We start from the raw sequence: 15,734 nt of genomic DNA on the forward strand, positions 1-15,734 counted from the left end.
AGATCCGCTTTATTTCTACTTTATACATTTAATAGAAATGATGATAATCATACTTGTGGGCGCTTCATCACATGTTTCTTTAAAATTTTGTTGAATGAAGTGAAAATACTACATTATATTTGTATTGTATGCAACACCACTTTAAGTCCAATCATTAATCTAATTGTCTCCACAACTCACCATTCACTTTCACACACCTTTTTCTTAGGTGTTGAGGGCACGATTAGATTTTGATGTATACGTGGCCGCACCACCACAAAATTAGCCTCATAATCCATACAAAATTATAAACCACCGACAACTCTTTCTAAGACAAGGGACAGACTAACACTACCAATCTGCATTTCCCTTTCCTATTATTTTCTGAACTAAACCACAGAAATAAATTGCACTCACTGGTTAAGAAATTAATATTATTAATTTCTGCGCTAAGAAAAAAGTAAAAGAATAAAAAAAAATCAAGTTATTTCATATAATTTTGGCTATTCCCGTTTTCTACAAAAAGATTGAAGGTTTTGAGATAGAACAAAGCAAACACATGGTTGGTATGGATGGATTGATCTCAACGTGTGCTGCACAGAGCATAGCCAGCCAGCAATCTCTTAAGAAAATTGGAACAGCTGTCTGTGCAGCAACAATGTGTAGCAAGATAGCATGTGATAACAATAAAAATAATAATAATCTTTTTGAAGAGACATTCGATCACTGTTTCATGGAAAATAATTTAATTGGCTCTCATATATGACTCAGAAGTTCTGTTTTCTACAATATCAGAAATCAAAATCAGACAATTATTTAGGCTAAGATAGTATAAAGAATCAAGCAATTGTATCAACAGAAGAAAGAAAGATGAAATATTATTAGTGAAGATGATATGGTATAGTGGAAGAATCCGAAAACGACAAGGAGTGGGAAGTCTGGTACAAGGCACACGTGTCCGGGATGAAGCTAGTGTTTCCCCTGGTATCCCCATGGATTTTTGCTCGCCCAATTCCATAGGTCCCTGCACATTTCCTCTATACCGTATTTTGCCCTGTACCAACACACAGTCATTTTAATTCTCAAGAACATGCCAATTTCATTCCTAACTTTAATTTCAAATCACTACATTTTATCTCAAATTTTGCTTTTAGTGTGAATCAATTAATCAATCAAATTGGTAGGTAACTAAAACTATAAAATCCAGGACTGATTTTGTAATATCAATTAAAACAAAATCAAGTAGCAGTATCAACTATAGAGATTAAATTGATGGATAATTATAGTTTTAGGAAGTAGCATGATGTAATTGGAGGTGAAATACAAAACTTACTTCCAACCAAGTTCTTTCTCAGCCTTCTCCGTGGATGCATATACAGCAGTAGCATCTCCGGGTCTCCTGGGACACATTTTAATTGAAATTTTCTGGAAAAAGGAAGAACAGTTAATTTGAGTGCGTAGGTACACTACATTTACATGGATCATATGATGTGATGTGATGTGAAGTGAGTAAGGAAGATACAAAATGAATAATGACCTTGCCGGAAGCTTTTTCAAATGCAGCGACCATTTCAAGCACCGATGTACCACGCCCAGTTCCCAAATTATAGGCAGTACAACCTAATGAGTGAAGCAATTGTTTGTGAGTTATAGGAAATTTAAAGTAGTAATTGTGAAAGTGGGTTTGTTAAAGGTATGACGGACCAATGTTGTCTGTTGCAAAAAGCTTTCGAAGGGCAGCAATGTGACCATCTGCCAAGTCCATTACATGTATATAATCCCGGATCTGCATTCACAGTCATAAACTGTTATTGGTAAAGTAATTTTGAAGGTGAAGAAAAAAGAAGGAGATTGAATGACGAACCGGGGTGCCATCCTTGGTGGGATAATCATCACCATAAACTTTGAGCTCGGGTAATCTACCAACAGCAACCTGATGAATGTAAGGCATAAGATTATTGGGGATACCCCTTGGATCTTCCCCAATCTGGCCACTCTCGTGGGCCCCAACCGGATTGAAGTACCTCAGCAGAATGATCCTCCACTCTCCCTCTGCTCTCTCAATGTCTCGGGCTATTTCTTCAACAAAGAGCTACACACACACACAAACACACTCTGTCTGCCAAGTTCTTTCATCTTAAATTCAACCAGAGTATAGTGTGGTACCTTGGTTCTTCCGTAGGGATTCATGGCGTGTAAATGCAAGTCCTCCTCGACGCAGGGAACTTGTTGAGGTTGGCCATAAACAGTGGCGGAGGAGGAAATAACCATGTTTTTGCAGTTAAATTTAGCCATTGCCTGAAAAAGGTTGATCGTGCCCACCACATTGTTGTCGTAGTAACGGCGGGGCTTTGCAACGCTTTCTCCAACACCTTTGAGGCCAGCGAAGTGGATGACAGCATCAAACCTGACGGCGATGGAAGAATGCATTATGCAAACGGAGAGAGAGAGAGAGAGAGAGAGAGAGAGGAAGGTACTTGGTCTGGGAGAAGAGTGGCTCCAAATCGTTGGGATTGCGGAGGTCGCCGTGGCAGAAGGTGAGGTTGTTGGAAAGGTGAGGACCGACAAGACGGCGAACCCTGTGAACGGCTTCGATGACGGAGTTGTCGAGGTTGTCGATTATGGTAACCCGGAAACCCTGCTTGAGAAGCTGAAGCACCGTGTGGGATCCGATGAAGCCCGCCCCACCCGTCACCAGAATCGTTGACATCGGGGACACCATCTTATCACACTTGTTTCCTCACAACTTTCCCTTCTTCCACCCCAACCTCATTTAAACTACTCTTCTAATCACCCCTTTTTTCTATTTCTTTTTTAATTATAAATAAACACACAATAATTGCTTCTGCACTGTTGGAAAGCAATCTCCCTCCTCTCCTCACTCACTGTCTCTTCTCCTTCAACCTTCCCATCAACATTATCTTTTACATCAATTCACCTTCCCCCTAAACTTAATCATACTTCTCCCTTTACCTTCTATATATTACAGATTACATTCCAAACTCTATCGTTTTCTTTCAAATTAATACGATCAAAAGCCAACGTCCCACCACTTTCTTTTCCTACCTTGCATCTACTTTCCCCTAAATTCCACACTTTTATCACATTCTCAAACATAATTTCAACTAAATTTATTCAAGGGGTAGTTTTTTTTAAACCAAAGTGAACTTCAAAGGAAGAAAAAGTATACAAATATCAAAGGGAAAAAACAAAATACCATAGAGTGTAGTTTTCTGTAACAAGTACTATACAAAAATTCCATTTTCTTTTCAGTTTTCTTCCTCTACAAACCAAAGCAAAAAGGATCAAAGAACCTTTTTAAGTAATCATAACTTGGACAAGTAGCAATGCCAATGAAATACATTTTCTAGCACTCCTTAATGGCTTGTGAGATTTGAATTCAGCATTCAGTTTCAACAAATTCTTGAAATTATTAATGAAGAAAAACGTGCAAATGTATATAAGTTATATTTAGGAAGAAATATTACAAAATAAAATGTATTTTTCATTAATGTGTGGATAACTAAGAAAACATCAAACATGGCATATTGGAAAATTGAGAAGACCAAGAAAATAAACTTGAAATTCCATATAAAACAATATGAATTAACAGGCATGCTTGATCAAGAGTCTATTGAAGAATATACTTCAATGTGATGTAATTCCCTGTGAATTTTATGAAAACTTGTCATTGATCAAATTTGGATTAGAAAATCATGAAGAAGATCTTTAGGACATTAACTCCTTAACTTCATCATGTAATTATTACAATAGCAGAATCCAAACACTTGAAGCACATAACTTAATGAAAGGGCTATAACACAAGAGAATACCAAGTTATACAAGTTCAAACCTTAAAATTATAGAAGATTTTCACAAGAAAGATTGAAAGAAGGATAAATGGAAAATTAGTCATAGAACAAAGAAAGAAACAAAATTGAAGATAAATCTGAATCCTCATAAAAATGGAGGAAGGAATATAAACAACCATTGAAGAAATAAAAGAAAATGTGAAAGAAAAATGTATTATTATAATTATGATAAGTAGGATCATTATGCCTCTAAATACTAAACATACCAATAATATTGAAGAGAATATAAGTGTAGTTCGAGATAAGGATGTTACAATTACGTTTATTGTAATCAATGATGAAACTTTTCACTCAAAAATTGGTATCTAGATATTGGTGATTCAAAATTATATGATTCGTCATATAAAGTGACTTTGATGAAGTAACCGGAAAAGCATCATACTTGTGGTTTAGTATAATCTTGTCAATTGAATAATTGAATGCAAGGGATACATAGTGACATAGAGAAAGAAAGACAAGAAAACATTTAAAAATGTGTTATTTGTGTCAAGAATGAAGTGTAATAAGATATTGACAACAAATTTCTCTTTCCTCTCGAAAGCAAGGGTTCTTAAATCAAAATACGAGTTTTAAATGGTTTATAAATCCTCGTCTTTTTGGCTTGAAATTAAACAATTTTATTCTACTATACTTTATTATACTTCTTGGACTGTTGGTACAAGTTCTTTTATTAATTTCTAGAATGATAAATGGTGTGGTACTAATTCTTTAGAGAATATTGTACGATTATCTTATGGTGCTAGCATTCTGGATACAGTCTCTCAATTTTGGACAGGTGATAATTGGAATATTTCACTGTCTTTACACTAGATGCCTCATCTTTTTAGTCATATCATGGTTAGGGCGAAACGGGATATTCCTAATTGGATTCTAGATGAGTTTGGTCATTTCACTCTTAAATCGGCTAAGACTTTTCTTTTTTATTGGATCCAGAAGTTCCCTATAGTTGGGGTAAATTTATTTGTTCTTCATATCTTCCGCCTTCCAAAACTCTTGTCCTTTGGAAAATTTTTCATGGACGGCTTCCTACAGATCAGCATATTCAAAATAAAGGTCTGCATATTTGTTCTATGAGTACGTTTTGTGAAAAGTACGGGGAATCTATTCAACATTTATTTTTTTGAATGTTCTAATGTTTTGCGTATTTGGAGTTGGGTTCGACAGATTTGTCCTACTTCTCATTTCTCTAATAAGGATGATCTCCTCTCTTTTATCAAGAGTGATGGTAGTCCTTTGGTGAAATTGATTAAGCTTGTTGTGCTAACTTTTTCTATTTAGATGATATGGCGTATGAGGAATTATGCTCATTTACAGGATAAGATTGAGGTTTCTTTGGCTATTTTCGTTATTAAAGGTTTAACTCGTCTAGTGGGAAATTCATTTAAAGCTTCAATGAAGAATGATATGTTGGATTTCAACGAGATCAATTTTTTTGGTATTAATACTCGTACTATTAAAGTTCTTCGTCCTCTTCATGTTAGATGGGAGTTTCACCAGGCTGGGTTAAAATTAACACTGATGGGACTGCTAGGGGATACCCTGGTCTTGCTACTCGTGGAAGTATTTTTCATGGGAGTATGGGAGAATTTACTGGAGCTTTCTCTGCGTTTCTTGAAGTTCAGATTGCTCTGGTTGCTGAGTTTTATGGGGTTATACATGCTATGGAGGAAGCTCAAAAAATGGGACTTACTAATGTCTGGCTAGAATGTGATTCTGCTTTGGTTTGTGCTACGTTTTTTGCTAGGACTAATGTTCCTTGGATGTTTCATAATCGATAAATACTTGTCTTAATTACTGTGGGAAATCAAGTTTAGAGTTACTCATATTTTTCGTGAAGAAAATACATGTGTTGATAAGTTGACTAATTTAGGATTTATTCATGGAGAATCTTTTCATTGCTATAATAGGCTAACATCTAATCTGTTCTTAAAATTCTTTATGAATAGATAGTCTACCTATGTATCGTTTTTGTTAACATATGAGTTTTGGTCTAGTCCCTCCATATTTTTGTATTTTTTTTCTTTTTTAGTAATATTTTTTTTTTCATGTGATGGCAAATGATTATTGTTACTTAAGGTGTCAACATAGCTAATATGTCAAGTTACATAATAATACCTAACATTAAAGCTTTTATTTAAAGATGAGAGACATGGAGGTGGGTATACGTCAAAGGTTTTTGAGATGTTAAGAACAAATAAAAGTGGAGAATATATATCATAGATTTTCGAATCATAGTGTGAAAAACATGGCATTTTGCATTAAGTAACAATATCATACACTCCTAACATGATGGACTAAGCTATAGGAGAAATAAAGCAATAATTGACATGACTAGAAACATGGAGGAGAAAAATATCACTCCCATTCATTATAGGGTGAAATTGCAAGTATAATACTCTACTTGCTAAATACATGAACCAAAACATTAAAGATGAAATTACTTGATGAATATTGATTTTGGAGTCTTTCATTCTCTTTGTTTCCAAGACATTCTTGACGAAAGAAGAAAGAAGTTAGTAGACAAAATAGACATAGTTGGATATCAAGCAATTGAATCTCGTGTGCTTTACAACTAAGAGAAATAAATAGTTAAAAAGTTTATGATAATGAATGAAGTTGACTCGTGAGATCTAAAAAACTAAATAATAAACTTGTATCAAATACTTTATGCTTTTTCATATATTTCTGTTGTATTTTTAATCTTCCTAAAAGATATGTTTTTGCTGGTTGACTCGATTACCGGTAGACTCGAACGACAGCTTCAGGGTCCGCCTGTCTCCTCTTGAGAGAGAACTTCCTTGGGTTGAAGAACGCTTTCTTGCAAAGACAAAAGGGCGCCTTAACGGTCGTTTACACTCTGACGCTCAAGTCAGTAAGGACTAGAGGAACAATAATGTGTGTAAAGCAGTTTCAGTCTTAGAAACGACGTACCTTGCTAGGGTTCATACCACCCTATTTATAGGTTGTAACTAGGGTTACTTCTGTGATGCTCCAACGTCTCTTAGTGGGCTTAGGGTTCCTGGGAGAATGTCCTTGCACCGCTATCACACAATCTTAGCGTAATCTGGCGCATAGGACTTCCCTTTTTTGGAGTGCAAAGACCTAATAGCGTAGCCGCGAAGGTACCTATTCGTGTACCAGCGTTGCGGCATCATTTGTTTTGTGGGTGCCCTAAGTGTTCACGTGCCATGCATGCAGTCTTCCCCTGGAAACCCTAACCCTAACCGGCCTTAGCGCCTCCAAGGAACACTTGCTTGTGTCGTACCCGAATGTACCATACACACCCCATGCATGATCCTCTCGTGACTTGGGTCTTTATCTGGGATCTGGATGTTAACTTCATGTTAATTTATACTGTTTGTGAGATCTAGCTTACGTGGCCCACCGTTACTATCAGTCCACCGATGTCCGATGTCCGATGTCTTTCTCTCAAGCTGATGACCGAGGTCTGGCCTGTATAAGATATAATAATTAAAAAATTACCGGTAAAGGTCGTACGATTGATCATGTCTCGGTCTTCATCATTGGGTCGACCGATGACTAAGTCCCCATCAATGAGCCGACCGACAACACGAATCCAATTACGCTTAACCAGAGTCAGTGAAGTTAATCCATGATTAAGAACTAGGTAATGTATACTTAAACATGGTCCAATTCCCTAATAAGAAAGGTCCACTAAAATAATATAAATAACACAAATTCCAAGATTCAGGTACGTCATCATATATAGTGCTCTGACAACCGAGAGTGTCGAATACTAAACTGACTTAAGCGTTAGAGTATCTTCTGCAGGTACTATCCGAGTTTGGGTTACGAGAAGATCGATAGGTGAAATGAGTAGAGAGGAGGAAAGGGCTTGCAAGAAGGAAAACTAAGTACGATAAGATCTATTGATCGAGGAAAGAGAAGAGTGATCTCAATAGTTTTCTGGGCCCACCCCATTCGAAAAAAAAAGAGATATTGAAAATTTTATGTGAAATGTAAAAAAATGCATCATAATACATTAAATATTATTTAAGACATTTAGCCAAATTTACTTTTCCGTAAGATAAAGTAATATATTTATCTTGGGTGAATGAGTAACAAAACCTGTTATTTATGGATAAGGTTATTTGGAACAATATATTTCTCTAACACATCTTACTTGGATGTTTAAGACGAAATTTTTTATATCATTTATAATAGGAGTTGTGTTTTCTTCACACATCTTTCACTCAATCAATACATTAATCTAATATTCAAGAAATTTATACTTTTAATTAAAATGCTATGTTTGGACTAAGAAACACACATTTTTGTTATTATTTTATTTCTATTTGAATTTGCACTCAATTTTTATATAAAATGACAAAAATATCCTTAAATAAAAGGGGTGTGGATAAAATTACATTTTGAAATAATTTTTCTGGAATACATTTCTGGATTTGAATTTTCAGAACATTTTTTCTGGACTCTTAAATCCTTTTTTTGAAATACATTTTCAAAATTTATTTTCTGAAATATATTTTTTTGCATTTTGGAAATTTTCTTTTAGGAATGACAATGTGGGTTAGTTTACCCCATGTATATTGGTTTGTCACGTATTGACTCGGCCCACTTAAGTAATGCAGACCCAATCTATTGACTCGTCCCATATAAGAGATGAATTGCGAGTTTACAGGCCAGCCTACATAAAAATTAAATTTTATCAAAAATAAAAATATATTAATTCACTTGTTATATATATAGAAAATAAAAGTTAAAGGAGACAATATTTTTATTAAGGTATTTCTTCTTGCATCCTATCAAATTTCTTCTTACACCTCATCAATTTCGAAATTTAATTTTCATAACATAAAATTCAATTCTAGAAATGAAAATTTAGAAGAGAAAAAAAAATTCCAAAATATTTGAGAGGTGTAGGAAGAAATACTCTTTTTACTATTATGGAGGTTGTCCCATCCTTGACCCACACAAATTGTAGATTATGAGGGACAAGCTTAAGTTGGTTAGCGGGCCAAAATAATAAGTCTGTCATGCGTTTTTCATAATGGACTGTGAGCCAATCCGCACGGCCCGTCCCTACATTGCTTCCAAAATGAGATTTTGATTTTCGAATTTAATTCTGAATTTCATTTGTAGAACACAATAATCTATTAAGAATTTTCCTTTTCAATATAATTTTTTTATTCCAGATTTTCATATCCACAATCAAGTGTAATTTTTGGAAATTTAAAAGTGTATAGGATGAAGGTTGAAAAAAGTTGGGTGTAGGATGAATTTTTCATTCTAATGTGCATCAAATATCAAATCTTGGTCCACCAATTCTGGCTTCAGCAATTTTTTTCTTCAGCATGGGCCATTTTAGAAAAATGGACCGAATGAAAATTGATGGTTGTGACCATATACGAACCCAATTTCAACGCATGAAGCCTTATTTTTTTGATCAGCAAACGCATGAAGCCTTATGATTCTGGATTCTAATTTATTTCAAAATCCAAATTAAAAATATAGTGACATATAATAGTTGCACACTACAGTGAGAAGAAGAGAAAGCTAATAAGGTGTCGCTTAAGAAAAGAAAAGAAAAGAAAAGAAAAAAGAAAAGAAAAGTGGGTTGTCCTTTATTTTGTTCACGGGAAACACTGCCAGGCTGTGACCACACACCACACCTAAACTCCATTCCTGTCATTACATACTTCTTATTCAATTCACTTTTTCCTTTTTTCCTTTTTAATATTACATATAAATCTTTTCTTAAAATTATCCTTAAATATAATTCTTTTCATTTATACGGAGTCATGTATTTATACAGCTTTTATTTGCTTTCTTCTTAATTATTATGTCGCCTTTAGTTATTTTTATATGCGAGAATAAAAATTAAGAGAATGCAGATGTATTCCAGAACCAACCCCCTTTTTTAAAAATATTTTTCTAGTCTTTTTTTTTCTACAAAATATTGATATAAACTAGAACCACTTAAGGAATTATCATCAAAATATGACATTAAAAATGTATCTTCCATCACCAAGAAATTTTAAAAAAATCATATAATCATCATGACTTTATATATAGATTGTATAATATATATATATAAATACACTATTATTTAATATATTCATAGCATAAGTTAATTTGATATACTATAACAAAATTTCTATAATGTGATACATTATTCGTTTAGATAACATTGATACTGAGTAATCTAATGTTCATTTAATTTTTTTCAGTGGGTCAAACTTTTGGTTATAAGCTCAACAAGGAAGTAAAAGAATGCGGCATGCTAATAAATTGGAAATCAATACCATTAAGTGTTTATGCCAATCTGCATGGCTAATTTTTTATACCAACAACGTTTTTACCTTTAATATATATTTTTTTTAATCAAAATAAATAAATAAATACTACCTTTTCTATTGGAACAAGTTTTATTTATTTATATAATCACAATTAAATTTTAAAAACCGTAATAATGTTAATTTTGCCAATTTTTTAATAATACATAGAGAATATAAAAAATTTCAATAAAAAAATCTCTTATGCAAATCATAAATAATTAAAATTTTAATTTTATAATTTTAGTTTATATATATTGAAATAAACATATATTTTCAAATTAAATGAATAGTAAATATACATTATTTTCTGTTCAATTGAAAATCATGTTAATTTAATTAAATGAATATCTTCAAACTTATATATCAACATGATAGAAACTTCGCTTAGAACTATCACATTGGTATACACAAATAAAAAACAACTGATTAAATTACTATTTTTTAATTAAAACATTCAGTAAATATATTTTTATTACAAACTATTGGAAGAGTTAAGTTTACCTCGCTAAAAACCCGATACTGTGTTTAGAAATGTATATCTGAAGTGAAAAACTATTTGTATAATTACTAAACAACTTTAAAGCATTTGTGTTAATTTTTATTGCATGTTCGTAGATACTATAAATTTCATATTTAATTTATTGATGATTTTAATTATTTGGAAGAAGGCATAATTATATTATATAAACTATTTTATATACGAAGCATGCATATCAATATATATAGTTTATAGAATCAAGCATATACTTCACTTGCAAATGAAGTTCTTACACGAGCTTGTATTAGTATATAAATTACACAGATAAAAAAAAAATATATATTAAAGTAAATTCATGTAACACGTATATCTGAATTCCAGAATAACTTTTTAGAAAATATATGAATCTATACATTTTCATGCATCACATTCAAAGTGTAGGAGTAAATATTGATATCAATAAAACAAAAGCTTTACATGTGAACATATATGAATATGATATGAAGTGATTAATAAGACAGATGTATTTGTATTTAAATAAGGATTATATGTTTTGCCAAAATGCGTAACACTAATTATGCAATGTATCATAAAATCATAATGCTAAGCGGAGAGACAAGTTATTAGGATATAATTAATAACAAAAATATACAATTAATTCATTCTTTAAAAGCATGTAAATACATTCTTAAGAGATTGATAGAAAGAAGTGCGGGAATTAATCTTTATATATATATATATATATATATATATATATATATATATATATATATATATATATATATTCTTCAAATAAAAGTCCAAAAATCTGGAAGATTTTCCACTTAGGAGTAGCATAGTATTGTTGAATGCTCGACCAGGAAATATTAGAAATTCGAAAACAACAATGATTTTTTTTTCTGAAAAGAAAGCATACTTACCTAATAATTAGTTATATGAATGAGAGGATTGATAATTATATGAATTTCTTTACAAGTGTTTTAGTCGATATATGTGTTATTTGACCACTATTTTGGCTTCTTTCTTAACCCATTCCACGAGCAATTTCTAATTGTTAACTTTTTCTATATATAAAACAATTTTTACCAAAATAAAATTACAACTTTAAACTTATATATATATATATATATATCGCATAAAAATAAAAATAATGATTTTTTTTAAAAAAAAGAATAGAAATGTAAAGAATAAAAAAATGTAATAAGTGATGTTTGATGAAAAATGACAAAAATAAACATGGAAGATGATCATAAACATTAAGGTCTGAAAAATAAAATAATAAACTTGATTGGACAACTTCTCAGATTTCTCTAAAACACATTAATATCCATATCTGTGTAATTTATTCTGGAAAGCTTGACCTAATATAAGAATCTGTTATTTGATTTTCTTATAAGATTCATATTCAAATTTTCTCTCTCTTTTGCTTATTACTCTCTAGTTACATTTCAAAGTGTATTCTTGAAGTCTAAATGGTCATTTTTCTTATTCTAAAATTACCCTATTATTAACTGTGGCTTTTGACTTACTGTGGCCAAAGCCCGCATCTTATATAAATTTGTAACCCTAAAAGCACACATATATGTTATGTTTCTCTACATTAAATAAGCTGAAAATTGAGGCTGAAATTCTTTAATTTGGTATATCATTTCTACATTGGGTTTAGTTTTGTTTGGACCTAAAACCTAACTATATATGTAAAAATAATCTTATAGCTTTGTGTTTTGAATTTAATAATGAGAATGCCAAACTTAATTACTTTATAACAGAGGTGGCATGTATACAGTTTCGTTTTATGAAAAATCTGGAAGAAACGCTACCCTGCCTATCCATCTACCCAGTAGGAAGACGCCAGCATTTAACACAAAATTTGTAACTTCAAAATGCACAATCAAGAGCGCATATATAAACAAGAATAATGAAAAGGGCTTAAAACTATAAAACCCTAAAAGTGCTACAGACAAATACATATATTGGTGATTGATGAGAATGTGTCATACAATTATGTTATTGAAATCTAAGATAATTAAGACACGGGATTAATTAGAGTAACGAGAACAACCTAGATAAAGTTGATAGTAGAAATTAGCACAGATAAGTGTCTCTATCTCCCTCTCTCTCTCTCTATATATATATGTATGTGCAGTTCACAGATATAATATCGATAAGTCATTACTTGAAGGACATGTTGCTGTACTCTTGATTTGGTGGCTCGGGGATTGGATTCCACTCCCACAGTCGGTCAGAGAAGGTGGTTGGAAGTGGATTTGGTAGCGAGCTGAGAGACACTACTGGTGATGGTTGCATCAGCAAAGTAGAGAACTGATTGGGATGGCTTTGAACATTGTAGTACTGCTGCTGGTAACTCATTAGCCTATTCAGATCATCCATGTTCACAACTCCATTGTTATTGGAACTAGAAGGCCCAGCAGGGAAGATTGTGCCAATACCAGGAGCACCTGCATGTGCTGCTGCTTGCTTAGACTGCTGCTGATGCTGCATCATCAGCAGAGCTTCCTCGTCCATTTGAACAACTGGAAGTGCCATTGTGGTGCTGAGTGCACCCATTGCAGCACGGTAAGCATTGTATTTGGAAAGCCCAAGAGCCGTGTTGACATCACTGCTTGCTTCCGTTTCATTCATTTTGTCAACTATGTGTTCAGTTGGCTTCGATTGTCCCACAAATCCCATGTTGTGATGAACCATCTCGTTGTGCTTCTTAGTTTCGGAGTGTGAAGAAGCCCTTGACGAAGATGGCCTTGTTGGGAGACAGCGAGGGAGGGAGGGATGATCCTCTACTCCAGCTCTCTTGTACACGCGGCAAAGCGATATCTCAGCCTGGAAATAGAAAAAACAAAACCATTTCAACATTCGATAGTTAAGCATTCGATGAAGAGACTTTGATGAAAAGAAATGGCTGAACAAACTTTGAGAAAAAACTCTGTACCAGTACGGAGGGATGCACGAAATGAATTTATGATAAGACTTCAAAATTCATGCATGCAGTCATAAATGTGTGCGAGAGAAAAGGATATAGAAAGTGAATTAATGACAAACGGTGCTGGTTGTTTTGATTTTCTGCCAACATTTTTATTTTAAATTTTCAATCCCTCCTTCTATCACGTATTCATTAATTGTTCACCTCTCAGCTTCTCGATCTTGGTCGAGTATTGACTTTAGACCATTAGTGGATGCAAGTTTCACGGTGCTATAGCATTTTGGTGTGCTATAGCTTCGAATCTAGCTTTGATTTCGGAGGCGAAGAATCTCTAGCAGCACCAGAGATATAAAGTGTAGCCAATAAAAACGATCTCAAACCCAAAACCAAGATATTCACTTTAGGTTTAAAACGAACTAGGGTTGAATAATTATAAACCAAAAGTAAGACCCGGAGACTTTTCCTAGACAATATCAGGAAAGAAAAAGAAGAAGCAGCAAGTGGAACGATTATTGCAAATACATACATATGTGGTATGTGGTACCTTTTGATATCGTTCGGTTTCGTGTTGCGGCAAGCGATACTCGTTCATAATCCAACTAGTTCGTATCCCTTTGGGAGCTTTGCCAGAATAGAAAACTAGGGTTTTCTTAAGGCCGATGGAGCGAAAATTCTCGGTTCGGATCATCCTATCAGCTCCTGTTGCCTTCCAATACCCAGAGGTAGTGACACGATTGGGACGATCACCGTTGCGATACTTTCTATCTCTCGGCACATAGAAGTACCACTCTTTCTCACCAATAGCCGCCAAGGCTGCTCATCACACACACACACACACTCACTTCATCAAAATTGGAAGATCCATAAACACAATACACATCTCTGAATTGAATTAAATAACAAACATGCGACAAAATTGCACATGATATATGTATCTGCCGGAACTATATGTATATACATGTGTGTGTATGTTAGTATATGGAAGCGGAAAAAGCTAGCGTCTAGGAAAAAGGAATGATATATATATAAAAAAAAATAGTGGGAGATGGCAGAAAAAAGGGGGAGTTAGTTCCCAGAATTGCTTGAGGAAAAGGGAAGCTAAACTTTAATATATGCGTAAGTGAGCATATATATATATATATATACCAGGAAGCTCCCAAGGGTCATAGCGATAAAGATCGAGGAAAGTAATAAGCTCAACGTTGAAACGCTTTCCCTCCACCTTACGGCGAAGGTAGAATTCCACGAGCTCTTCTTCAGTTGGGTGGAAGCGAAAACCGGGCATAACCATGTCATGCTCGTGATCATCAGGCTTGTTATCGTTGTTGTTATTATTGTTGTTGTCGTTGGTGGTGGAGGCGGTGGTGACGTCCTCCTGGCTCTGGCTATGGGTGAGACTCATGGTGGGTGATGAGTTTGCGGCTGCAATTGCCATTCACTCTGCCTATGTATCTATGCAAGTAAGTAACTAACAAGTAGTTAATCTGAGACTGAGACTCAGACAGGGGCTACGACTACACTTTGCTTTGGCCTCACCTCTTTATACTCACACAAGTAATATTTGTACGAATTTGGTGGTACACCAGTGTTAGGCAAAGATAAGAGATTGATGGTTAACATCACTACTACTATGTATATGCAAATGACATACTCAATTAACTTTTCTTTTCTTTTCTTTTCTCACTCTAGAAAAATGAACCCAATTAATTTAAATAGATAAAAGAAAAAGAAAAGGAGAAGAGTTAATAGAAACATCTACATAGCTTTCAAGGAGGGCCTACATGCGAAGAGGGTATACGCTGAGGTGTTTTTAAGATGAGAAAACGACTTTTCAAAAACAAGACAGGGTGGCTACAGCCCCAAAGCGGTGCCCTTGGACCTTTCTTCCATCTCCTACACAACACAACACACCACACCACACCACACCACAAATCTTAATTCTTATATCCTTATAACCCTTCCATCTTCTCTTTTTTTCAACCTTCACCCAAATATATTAACCTAACTTTCTCTCACCATATCATATATCTCACCTAAAACACTCCTCTCTCTTTTACCCTAAATATCTTCTTTTTTTTAAACACTCGTGTGCTCTCTTCTCTCTCCTCTTTTCTGTCTCTTTCCCATACATTATATATTTTAGCTCTAAA

General features: G+C 33.8%; 2 protein-coding genes across 2 annotated transcripts; both read right to left on the minus strand.

The window, feature by feature from the left end:
• Positions 1 to 708: 708 nt before the first annotated feature.
• On the minus strand, positions 709 to 3,084 carry LOC137806871 (UDP-glucose 4-epimerase GEPI42-like). The gene is made up of 7 exons (XM_068607212.1): positions 2,457 to 3,084; positions 2,146 to 2,386; positions 1,844 to 2,071; positions 1,684 to 1,765; positions 1,517 to 1,599; positions 1,313 to 1,404; positions 709 to 1,033 (listed from the first exon to the last, which is right to left on the minus strand). The coding sequence occupies exons 1-7, from the start codon at positions 2,699 to 2,701 to the stop codon at positions 949 to 951; spliced, it is 1,056 nt and encodes a 351-aa protein (XP_068463313.1). The 5' UTR covers positions 2,702 to 3,084; the 3' UTR covers positions 709 to 948.
• A 9,514-nt stretch (positions 3,085 to 12,598) lies between these two features.
• LOC137806872 (NAC domain-containing protein 35) lies at positions 12,599 to 15,498 on the minus strand. The gene is made up of 3 exons (XM_068607213.1): positions 14,731 to 15,498; positions 14,129 to 14,397; positions 12,599 to 13,484 (listed from the first exon to the last, which is right to left on the minus strand). Exons 1-3 carry the CDS (start codon positions 15,017 to 15,019, stop codon positions 12,819 to 12,821), a joined length of 1,224 nt encoding a protein of 407 aa, XP_068463314.1. The 5' UTR covers positions 15,020 to 15,498; the 3' UTR covers positions 12,599 to 12,818.
• Between the last annotated feature and the right edge of the window lie 236 nt (positions 15,499 to 15,734).

The sequence above is a fragment of the Phaseolus vulgaris genome, chromosome 3, assembly GCF_000499845.2.
Source record: "Phaseolus vulgaris cultivar G19833 chromosome 3, P. vulgaris v2.0, whole genome shotgun sequence".
NCBI lineage: Eukaryota > Viridiplantae > Streptophyta > Magnoliopsida > Fabales > Fabaceae > Phaseolus > Phaseolus vulgaris.